General features: G+C 33.9%; 2 protein-coding genes across 2 annotated transcripts; one reads left to right on the top strand and one right to left on the bottom strand.

The window, feature by feature from the left end:
* Positions 1–1179: 1179 nt before the first annotated feature.
* On the bottom strand, positions 1180–2618 carry LOC18043328. Its single transcript, XM_006437406.2, has one exon. The coding sequence runs from the start codon at positions 2425–2427 to the stop codon at positions 1246–1248; it is 1182 nt and encodes a 393-aa protein (XP_006437469.1). The 5' UTR covers positions 2428–2618; the 3' UTR covers positions 1180–1245.
* Positions 2619–9574: 6956 nt separating this feature from the next.
* LOC18043329 (cysteine-rich repeat secretory protein 11) lies at positions 9575–10854 on the top strand. Its single transcript, XM_006437407.2, has 3 exons — positions 9575–10334; positions 10584–10707; positions 10817–10854. Coding segments are annotated over exons 1-3 (885 nt in total). The 3' UTR covers positions 10818–10854.
* The last annotated feature ends 1820 nt before the right edge of the window (positions 10855–12674 follow it).

Below are 12674 nucleotides of genomic sequence, written 5' to 3' on the forward strand. Positions count from 1 at the left end.
ATTTCATCGTACTAGAAGTTTCTAAGGGCACTGTTTAGTTGGTAAAAATCCATACCAATGATAATATAGTTGGCGTGCTGATCAAATCAGTCCCTAGTGCTAAGTTTAAGCATTGTTTAGACTTAGTTGGCATTTATAAAAGATGAAGATATAGATAGTTGAGAAGAAGAAGTTGTAGGGATGCATGGATTCAGGTCTAAGGTGGATATTGTTGCAATGTGAACTAGAATCATAATTCCAAAGTGAACGATGTTGTCATTTGGGTCAGTAAATATTGGATGACATGTCAATAATAAGCTCCTTGAGCATGTATGATACTCCTTCGTTGTCATATGATTAGAGTTAGTAAAGCATGTGAGTTTCACGTGTTCGACTTAGAACTTTATAAGCTCAAAATGACAAGCGCAAGTTTCGTTCAACACGCTTATATTTCTCACTTGTTTCGCATGTGAAAAAGGCTGTTAGAGACAGTTGAAAAGGGCGGGAAAGTTCTAGGATTGTTACAACAAACCCAGAACGAAAGCTAGTCATATAACCAACTTGCTGGTTCTCTCTAAGGGCTTTAAGGTTGAATTTTGATTCATTCGATTCCTTGTAACTTTCTCTATAAGCTTGTAACTTGATTTGCATCAATGTAAGAGCCCACTGCTTTGCTCCTCTAGAGGATATAGGCCATCTTGGCTGAACTTCTATAATTTGTTTGTTTTATTTTCATCATCTTTCTTTCTTTAATTTCGAGTTTGTTTGGCGGTGATCTTATTGTTTTTCATTCTTGGTTTAGTTATTAGTGTGTGGTGATTAATCTTGGGGATTAGACTGGTTCCGATCTAAAATTTACATGTTTACTAATTATATATATTATCACAGATATCCTGATGCTCTAAGATGGATTTTTAATTAAGGCTCTGTTTGGTATTTTTCCTTTTTATTGGTGCCAAATTACTTGATTGATATGCAACATAAGCAGCATAAGCAAAAGAAAACAATCATTAAAATAATTTGAAGCACTCCATTGAAAGTCTAGAAAGTTACACACATAAGGAATCCATGCAAACTGCTAGCAACTTCGATTCTAAAAAACCAAAGTTATTAGACAAAGAATCACTTACAAAGGTAGTCTCTTCACAAAAAAAGGAATAAAAAAATGAAAAAAAAATATTGTAAATAATTCCACGTACAGACTAAAAATAAAAAAAATGTCAGAACTTTTGATATGGTCCAATAAATTCCTGGCTCTGTCATCTCTCATACATATGACTGACTAGAATTGTCGTCCACGGAGCTAAGGTTACATACCTTTCCGTTTTGATACTTCTTCTTGCTGCTGTTGCCCCCTCCACAAGTAATCGAAATCTCACACCCAAATGCATTTCCAAAACACGAAAACAATCCTCCGCTGTCCGTTCTCCGCCGTGGACGTCCCCCGTGCTTACTATTCGCACTCATTTTTGAGTTATCGTATATGGGCGGAAGCTCCGTCCGCCACCTCTCGACCTTTGATTTCATAACTTCCTGCTGATCGCTTTCCTTCGCCGCCGCCGTCCACTCCTCGGTGACCAACCCTCCTGCCCCCGTCTTCGGAGGCGTGGGTGCCTTGTACAGCCCTTTCGCGATTGCCGCAGCCACCACGGAAGCCGAGGGCCCCACGTCCGACGAGCATTGGGAGCCGTTCACCATGCTCCCGCTCCCTTTCACCACAGAACCTCCGTTGCATATTGAGCCGGTGACAACAGAACCAGTGCCTGTGGGCTGCTGTGCTTGATGACTGCTATTCTTTGAATAATCCTCGCTCGTCAAATCCGTCTTGTCACTCTGCGAACGACGTAGTTTCGCCTTTGATAATGAATTGTCTTTAGGCTTGAGTACTCTCTCAAGCTCTTGATCATCTTTAGGCTGCTTACTGTTTTGTGCTGTTGTTGTTTCCGGTTTCATTACATCATTAGCACCCGAAGACACCTCGCTAAAATTGGCACCAGCTCCACAGAGCTCAGCGAAGAGAGGCATGCTACGCATGGTGTTATCCAACAGCGTGATACCCAAGTTAAGGATCCCCTGAGGCCTGCCAGAGGGGCGGCGGACCTGAAGCGCGACGTAGCGCGTGGACGAAGAGCTATTATGCGTAAGGGTACCGAAAAGATGGCTGATAAGGACACGGACGGAGCCGATTAGGGCATCTTTCAACCATGCTGCCGCGTAGATCTCGATCATTATAGCCGAGGTTTCATCCGTCAGGAACCTGTCGTCAACACGAAAGACGAACTTTTCGTTCCAGCTAGGGTTGTTGAGGCCATTCTGATCAACCCTGGTGGTCAGTTTGCGTTCGGGATCAACCCATGCAACGGAGTAAGTCTTCATGCTCTTTGAAACAAGGGCAAGGTCGTGGCCCGACACGATGCTAATCTCCAGAACTCGCGGAGGAGGCACCATAATGAAACGCGTAATCAACTTGATTAAAAATTAATCAGGGCTTGCGGTAGATTGAGAGATGCAACAAGTTGTATGTATGTATTACGCAATGCGTTGGCCGCGCGGGGGGTGGGGGGTGATTGATTATTTAGCAGTGGATCCCACTCGCGGCCGAGGGTTATGATGCTAGGGATGCAGCATGTGAAGAGCAAGTTATGTGCTCGAGAAAGTGGAAATTATTTGAGGTGATTTAATTTTGGAAAGGCTGGCGAAATCTATGGGGGATTTGTTAGGTTTGAGAGCTTCTCCACCATGTCTTTTTAAGCAGGTTTCTTGGTTATACTGAATTATTATAAATTAGGATTTTGTACAACCTGTAATTCAAGTACCCCCTCTCACTTCTTTCTATTTTATTTTATTTTATTTTTTATATGTTTTGGGTGAATTATTGATGATACTTCAGAAATTAATTAGCACATCCTGCTTCAAAATTATCAACATATTGGTGTAGTAATCATTTCAGAAATTATTGTTGAGTTTGGTTTGGAAGATTATTCTAATTAGTAATCACATATACTTAAGGATAATCTATTTCATGCTTATATATATTATGCATGTACCCATTCATTTATAGTTGGATGTTTTAAATCAATTGTAAAATAAAAATATAATTATTATTTAGATTTAATAAATTAATGTGATACTGTAATTTTTGTATACTTCAACAGCACAAAACGAGAAACTTTTAGTAGGAAAAAAAAATAAAACAAAATAAACTGAAATGCATCATACAACCTGACACTAGTGCCCAAAATATAATAGGATAAGAATCTAACAAATAACTACATAACGGATCAAACTGTTTGTACTTCAATACCTTTATGGCTATACATGGTTGAAGAAGCTCTTGTTCGTATATGGGTTCGAAACTTAAAAAATTCAATAGGAAAGAACCGAATGGCAGTCCAAGAGGATTTTAATTTATTATTTATTATTATTATTTTTTTTGTTTTTGTGGTGGTGTTGTGGGATTGAACAAGAGTCCCACGTTAGAAGAACAAGCCCTTGTGAAAAAGGAGGGCTAGTAAAGGCCAAAGGGACATTCAATTCAACTTTCTATATTTAAGGCAACGCAATTTTCTTTTGTTCTTTTTTCCTCCCTCAATTCAATAGTTACGAGGGGATTTAATTAGGGAAACTTTTCCATATATCCACTTTTAAAAACTCATTATTAAAACTAGTTATAAAATAAATTATTTTCAATATTAATCACATTCACCTTATTTAGACCAAATGACCCCTCCCCAAAACTCCTCTTTCATTTCACGCCAACAACTAAACACAAACTATTTCACCTCAACAACTAAATACAAACTCCACAAAACTCCTCTCATTTCACTTCTCAAACTCCCTCCAACAACTAAACACAAAACTAATTCCATTTCATATGCATCAAACAACAATTGTTACTTAGCACTAAAGACAAAATCAATCAACACAAAAAAGTTAAAAAAAGAAAAAGAAACTCAAGAAGGAATTAAGGTTAGTATTTTTAAAATTTAAATAATAGGATTAAGCGAGTTTTATATATGGGTTTTGTAGATATTTGTAGAAACAAATATCTTTGTTAGTTGTTATTACAATGTGGGTAGATATTTGCTTATGTGAATCCAAAAATTAGGAAAAATCTAGTAAATTTTGTGTTTTTACGATATTGTAAAGGAAACCAGATCGTGGGCGAAGGTTGGCATCGCCCAGACGATGGCTGGCATCACCCGCGATTTGAATAACCTACCACGAGCGATAAAAGCCATCGATCAAAGTACGAGCACTTACCTCATCTCCCAGCCATCTGGGTGGACCGCTCTTATTGTCATGCAAAATTATCTAAAAAAAATCTTTCGTAAATGCAATGGGTCGACTCACAATGATTTCGCCGCAGAGCCACTACTCGAACTCAAAAAATAATATTGAATTATCAAGCCCTTTCAATAGATCTATATCAACAAGTATTGTGTCATCAACATTTATAGCTTTAGTTGCGAGAAGATTTTCAATATTACGAGCTTTCTAGGTGGGGAAATTGTGTATGGACTACTTAGTAGATTCAACTTCTTCAATTAACATCCAAATAAACTCGCGTCTGGTTGCTTTGTCAATATACAAACTGTCATGCACCGCTTGCCATGCACTGGTCGGAGGAAAAAAAAAAAAAAGAAGCCAAACATGTTTAGGAAAATAAGTGGCCAGCCACCCTTGCATGCAATACAAGCTGCTTGCTTCATCTCTTTACTTGGCACGTGCATGTTCCTCCCATTTGCTTGAGGCGGTGATTATATATATATAAAGTGAGAGCTGCTTGCTTGCATTCGGTGGCCCAGTCGTGACTATATAAAATGAATCATTTTGAGAATTGCTTCATTTACTAAATTTAAGAACCGAGAGCAAAAACAAAGCAATACCAAGAGAAGAAAAGAAGAAAAACTGAGAGAAAAGAGAAGGAAAAGAAAAAGAAAAGAAGAAAAGAAAACGAAGAAGGAAAATGAATAAGCCGAGAGTGGGGAAAAGAGAAATTGAAAAGAAAAGTTACAGAAAATAGAATTGGATAGTTAGAATTATATACATTGGATCAGTGGGTAATAAATTTATGAAATTTGAGCAGTTATGTTACAATTTGCATGATACGTATAAGTTTTTATATCAGTTCTAACAGTTAATTTTCAAACCCTGTATTTTAGGAGGAACTTGAGAATTCAGGAATCTACAAGAGCGCCAACGAACCCCAGAGTGAAACATGATCTGTGAGTGGATACTATTATTACTATTATATATTCTATGAAGCATTTATGTTTGATATTATGATTTAATATTATGTTATGATTATGTGTTTGATTGAGTCATGAATGTGATTGCTAGTCACCATACATGTACATGTCCCCTAGACTCTGCTCATGCGTATTGAGAGTTAGGTTACTCTATCCAAACGATGTAGCTAAATTCCGCTGGGTATTGAGAGGTTTTTCCCCCGCTCTACTCGTGCGATGATGATCCCGATAAGTATTGAGAGTTATATTCCCTGGGTACTATTTGGTGCAGTTTGTGATGTATGTATGTATGGATTCCATATTTGTTGATGTGTGGTATTCAATGTAGAGTTATGTTACATGATTATGTATAAGCACTAGTACACATACTTTATTATAATTATAATTATTAATATTTTTAATATATAATTACATCCACTTACTGAGCCGTAAGCTCAATATTTTTCTATTTACCCACTTCCTCCCAGGATTCCGCAGGATTTCGTGCATATCAGTTCTAGTTAATTGAGGTTGGGCTATGAGACGCATTGCTGCATGTCTTGCATTTTGAGCACGTTTATATTGCTTGTGTTTTATATGTAAATATATATGAAATGTCAGTATGTACAATGAGACATAAGTTATGCAAGTTTTGAATACATTTATGATTTTAGAAAAGGCATAGAGGTGGTTATGTGTTTATAGGAAAGGCCATATTATATACATATTTTCATGAATTAAATTTGTGCCACAAGTTTTAGTTATTAGTCTGCACGATTCGCCTCAAATAAGACATGTAAGTCGGGGCGGGTCGTGTCACAAACCATTTGATCATAGAGGTCCCTCTCCCAGCTATATGTTGGAGTTTTTCCTCTGTCACTCGCATCATATTCAGATAGTTTAATATTGGGAATATTCGATTCTCTAAAATTTGGAGGCACTAGTCAAATGTGGAGCCCAAATATATAAGTGTTGCAGATGTGGAGTTAAAATATTAAATAAGAAGTATATTTTGATGTTTGTATAACTTGCATACCGAGTGTGAGTGCTGATATGAGAATTTACCATATGATTGCAGAAATGTGGAATTAGTGTGTGATGCAATAAATTTCAAGATTGCATGTTTCATCTCATCAAATCCAATTTTGACCTCTCCGAACACCTTCCAATCTTCAACCATTGTCATCTTGATTTTAGCTACTTCTACCTTGATTTCAGCAACATAAGCCTCAAGCTTATTCAATTTTTCGGCAACATAATCATATCAATTCTTCGACCTCGACTAAAAAATTAACTCTAGTAGGAAATTCCTCAGTTATTTGTGACTTTAGATTGAACGTAAAGTACCAAACAAATCTAGTATAGATCATATCCAAGTCCTCTAGTTCGTACAAACTTTTGGATGGGTCTTGTGGCCTAAAGTCATTTATAAGTGATCAATGGTGGTTATCCGATGGCAATGTAGCGTCATTATATTTTTCTTTTTCTACAAGTTGTTTAAACTACAAACATTAATTTATAGTTTTTAGTTCAGCAAAATGCATTACAAGTAGCCAATTTATATTGTAAAATCTTCTCACCTTATTGACCCAAATCGGAATCTTAGTGCAATATCTTCTCGAAGATTGATAGCATGGTTCTTTGCTCTCTTTACCAGTCTTTTTCAAAACTTGCTTGAACTCTATTTCTGTGAGCAACTGAAAAAATTAAGATTGCATAATTGTAGACAAATGCATACAAAAAATTACATGCTTTGCCTACACTTACAATAAGTGCACTAAATTTTTCTAATAGTTCCAAATGTTGTATGTTTTTTGAGACCATCCATTTATCCAAGGACGATTCACTTTTGTTGGGGTGCTAGACTTTAATGTGATTCTTCCAACTATTTAAAAAATATAGGCCTACATGAAAAAAATAATATAAAATACTATATTATATTTATGCATAGACACTTGTATTTATATCTTACACAGCTACACACCATAACAAAAGCCGCGGAAATTATAAGTCTCATGTTTGTGCTTCTTACTAGCTTCTTTCTTAAAATTTTCAACTTTTTCATTCAATGAAGTATTTATTTGATCATAAACAATATTCCACAAATATATTTCTTAAGAAAAGTTATTAAAACATTCCAAATCTTATGATGACATTTAGTATAAATTTATAGATTGGCCTCTCATTGGGTCTTGCACACAAAACTCTATCCGCAAAGTAAAACAAGGCAATTCTCCATGCATCATTGTCATTGATTTTAGTGAAATCAAAAGTTTCAAACGTTGTATCTAATTCTTGAAGTTGAAATTCATCTTTGCCATCGAAATAAACATAACGTATTCGCGAAATACTGCCTATTTTTTTGAACTCTTTCCAAATTTTTCAATTCACCACATTTAAGTCTTGTGATAAGAAACCATTCTTGAATCGAGAAACATAACAACTCATCGCCAACGCGAAACCACATTTGATATTTATCAACTTCTTATACTAGTTATCTAAGCAACAAATTATGCACAAATATGCCACTAAATCCAATTTCCTTTATAATGATAAAATGCCCGAATATTGATTTCTTGAATAACTTTTTTTGTTTATCCGTCAACTTTCTTTGTATAAGGCTAATCACTCTCTTCATTTTCATCAAATTTGTGAGAACACATGGGAAGTGATTTTCAGTTGGTATCTTTAGTGTTTAAGGCGGCATTTTATAGCAGAACATATCTGAAAGTTAAATATGACAGATATTAGATTATTGTTTAAACAAAAAAATTCATTTAGGCCGGTGCAAGAAAGTGTGAGCGATGGTGCCCGCATGTTGCGGGCAATGGGTGTCATCGTCCACACCCCGTCGATAACCAACATAAAAGAAACAAAAATTTATGAAGTGTAAAATTCATATTAATAAATACTTTTGGTATTAAAGAGTGTATTACTAGGAACTAGCTCAGCAAATTTGAGATAATCGAAAAAAAATTCTTAGAGACATTTTAACGAACGCCTATTGTGTCATATTTTGCGAACACTAATCTTAAGAAAATTTTGAATTGTTCATGCCAATACATATCCTAATGCGCTTTTCTATCAATAATAATCCACCAATCAATTAAAAAATTTTGTGATTATGTAAGAGGGTCGTACATTTGAGTCAAAGTCAATTCTCATGCCGACAATGTAGAATGTTTTGCTGATGGAGGCTGTGATGGTGAGATTGTGATGATAGGACTGTAGAAAGAAATTTATGAGATGACTAGCAATGATGGGCAACGACAAGATTCAGGTGATTTGGGCAATTTGGACAATGGTCCTATGTTAAGGGTAATTTAGTCCGTAACAAGTGCGTGTGGTTTCTATTTTAGGAAATTTTCTTCTATGGCTAGTTTTGATAATGAGTTTTTGAAAGTGGCTATATGAGAAAATTTCCCATTTAATTATGAGACTATTTAAATTGATAAATGAACCTCAATAGGGTGAGTTTGGTGAAGGAAAAAAAAATTTTGATTTGAACTCTACCTATCTCTACAAGTTTTATGAAATAAATTATTTATTATCTACAAATTAAAACTTGATTATCCGTTTAGGTTTTTAATTAGTCAAAAACTAATTTGTCACAACCATTTGAACATTTAATGGGAGCTAGATTTCATTTTTTTTCTTTTTATAATTTGTACAGCCTGAATTATGATACACTCACCGAAAGGACCCGAGTTGGGTCCCAAAAATCCAAAGAAATTTAGAAGAAAATTAAATAAAAATATTTTTTAAAAAGGGGTCAGACCCAATTCGGGGCTTTACCTTCGGGTTGAACATCGTTTTCCATAATGTATTTAGCAGCTCTTCTTGTATTCTTCCTCTTTCATAATAAATTATCATTATGCTTTTGGAGACAACCTTCGAAAAAATAGCAAAAAATTAGTATGCAAGTTTTTGCTAAATATAGAAACTTTTATGCCAAATTGCATCGAGAAAGCTATTTAGCATGTGAAACCGGAGTTTGATTTTGAAGTTTAAACTTTAAACAATCCTGTATACATACACCTATTGGCTATTCAATAATATTATATCAAATATGGACATGCTGTTGCATTTGGTTGATCAGAATCTAGTTGAATAATTCTTTTCACTCTTTTGACAAACTTGTACTTAATGTGACAGTCACAAAATCCCCCAATTCCATATAGATCATGTTAGTTAGAATTAGGCAAGAAAATAAATCCCCAAACTCATCAAACTCCCCACGCATTCACGATCTTTCATCTTTTCGAAAAGCTAAAACCATTGGCAATATTTCAAGATCCAAAATGATATTAACACATGCCTCATCAGAAACCTCTCTAAGAAAGTTTCGTAGCTAGTACTCCAACATGGATTCAACCTTGAAACTGTTCTTTGTTCTCTCACAAACACTACTTCTTTTATCACAGTTCTCCAAGGCTTCAGATTACAACAATTTGGTATACAAGAATTGCTCAAGCCAAACACTCGCAGGCTCAAATGAGTCTCATTCAAAATCCCTTCACTCCCTTTTTCAAGAACTGGTTCCTCAATCCTCCAAATCCAAGTTCTTTAAAGCCACTGCAGGTGACGATCCCAGCGCCGCTGTCTCCGGTTTCTTCCAATGCAGAGGGGATTTAAGCAACAAAGATTGCTTCGATTGTGTAAACACCCTTCCTGACTTATCGAACAGCTTGTGCAACAAAGCTGTAGCCGGTAGGATTCAGCTTCATGGGTGCTACTTCTACTATGAGACTGATGAGTTCATTGTTGATGATGAGACTTCGAAACATGATTTGATTCACAAGGTTTGTGGCCAGAAGGCAAAGGACTCAAGCTTTGAAGGACAGAGAGACAAGGCCTTTGAAGCCATGGAGAGTGGTGTAATTGACGGTAAAGGGTTTTACTCTGGGGATTATGAGTCTGTGCATGCCATGGCACAGTGTGAAGGTGACTTAATAGACTGTGACTGTGGTGAATGTGTAAGCAATGCTGTGCAGATTGCTCAAGAAGAATGCGTCGGTTCAGTTTCAGGCCAAATTTATTTGGATAGGTGCTTTATTAGCTACAGTTACTTTCCACACGGTTCAGGGCCTTCAGGCGCTTCAGGCAACTCAGATAACAAAAAAAGTAAGTAACCCTACAAATTCTTTCTTGCCACAAATTGATGTGACATAATAGCACTATTAATTGGTGAAAAAATATCACAAGACATTATTTAATTTATCTTTTTATTTAATTAATGTTACTTTTATGTTACATCAATTTATGCCAATTATACGCTCTAACATTGCATGATACAATGGGTTTGTTTTGTTTTTATAACATATTTTGCTTTTATTAATGTCAATTATTTGATCTGCATGCATGTACACAAAGGCAGTGGAGGAGACAGTAATACTGGGAAAACAGTGGCAATTGTTTTGGGAGGGGTAGCAGCTTTGGCATTGGGCTTTATATTTCTATCGTTCCTCAGGTCTTGTGGAGACAAAGATAGTATATGGTAAGTTATTTCAACTTTTAATTTCTTATTTTTATGGTAATAAGTTCTTTAAATTTTGATTTCTTATTTAATATAAGTTGATTTTTTGTTGGGTGTTTACTTGGAGCAGATATTGTCAAAGAAGAAAACGGTTGATAATGATAATATCCCAGAGAAATTCTGGTGGGTTGGTGATCGTCTGCTACATTTTTTAACTAGAAATTATGTGCAAAGCTAGCTGGTGGTTGCATTTAGGTGCAGTAAATGTCTGGAGATAAATTAATCTTATCAATGTTTATCTATTGTATAATCTAGTTATCACTTTATAGTAAAGTGGCTCAAATCTTTTAACCTTTTTGTATATATTTACAATTAACAATATATATCTTTCAATTACATGAAAATTGTATAGTAATCCGAGTTGATTAATGCTCTTTTTTTTTCAGCTTATGCTACTCAAGTCAAATTGTTTGGTAAACAATGATAAATTCAGCTTTTGGCATAATCATCATTTTTTTTTTCACAATTGTTTACTAAAAAATAATTTCTAAAATTTATAAGTAATAATTTTAACTTGACTGCTGGTGGTGTTTATTTGTTAAAACACCCATAAATTTTTCCTTTACGGTTAGTTGTTAATTAGAATAACTATGGCTTATAGATCGAAGAATTATGTTACACGAATGTATTGTTTGTAAAAAGATGGGTTCAATAGAAAAGGACAGGAATTGTAACTTCATATTAAAATGAAATAAATCAAATTTCCATTTATAATTTAAGTACATGATCATTTAAATGTAGATAGTAAAACATGATATATATGTGCAATGAACAACAATATCTCAAATTATAGAATATTTAATGAGTAGTGTCATACATTTTAAATTTTTTAGAATAAAAAATTATCCAAGATGATGTGATATTCATTAATTGTTTGTAAGATATATATATATATAATTCACTTATATCTTTTAAAGAATTACCGACCACTCAGTTAATGACATACGTTCAGAATGGAATTTGAGATAAAATATTTGATATGTCAATCATTACTCGAGATAAGCAGTGCTATATCCTAAATTTTTTATCTAAAAAAACTATTATATATTATGTGACATTCATCAATTGATTTATGGAATAACACAATTAATTTATATATATATTGTAAACAATTACTAATCACTTAATTAATGACACATCATTTAGATGAAATTTGATGTAAAAAAAAATTAGAATGTCTAACATTAATGTATATGAGGTGAGTAATACTACACATCTCAAATGTTTTATCTAAAAAAATTGTCCCAAATAATGTGTACTTTGAAAATTAAATAAATTCAATCTAAAAAAATTGTCCCAAATAATGTGTACTTTGAAAATTAAATAAATTCATGATACTTTAATGTCATCCAATTTTAAGTGTACTGATCTTTACAATTTTATTGTTAAAATCTAAATAAAAATTTAATATATTCAACATATGAATTCATCAACTCTACAAGACTTGAACGAGATTAAATGAAATTAATTGCTCGTAAAATTTATTAATTACATATAAGAGGATTGTAATATACCCATTTTTGTTTGTAAATTTCCACCCAAAAAAATAACAGATCAATAGTTTAAAATTTGTGTTTAAAAGATTCTATTTAGGAACAATTTGATAATGTTGTAATTTTTAAAATAATTGTTGCTAGTTATACTACGATTTTATGTGATAATTTTAGATTTTTATAATATATATAAGGATATATATGAAATTATATCAAGTATAAAACTGATTTTTGAAATCATATTTTGAAAAACTATTTTATCGTTACTTTTTAAAATCTGTTATAAAATAGAGTGATTTTACTAAAATGATCGAGCTATTTGAACCCATAATTTTCCTTTCCACGCCTATTTTCTCAATAACCCATATTATAAATTTAAGAAATTAATGTTTTACTCTATTAACCCTCTTAAAATCCATAAATAACCCTACATTA

This window comes from Citrus clementina, unplaced genomic scaffold, assembly GCF_000493195.1.
Source record: "Citrus clementina cultivar Clemenules unplaced genomic scaffold, Citrus_clementina_v1.0 scaffold_4, whole genome shotgun sequence".
NCBI classification, from domain to species: Eukaryota; Viridiplantae; Streptophyta; class Magnoliopsida; order Sapindales; family Rutaceae; genus Citrus; species Citrus x clementina.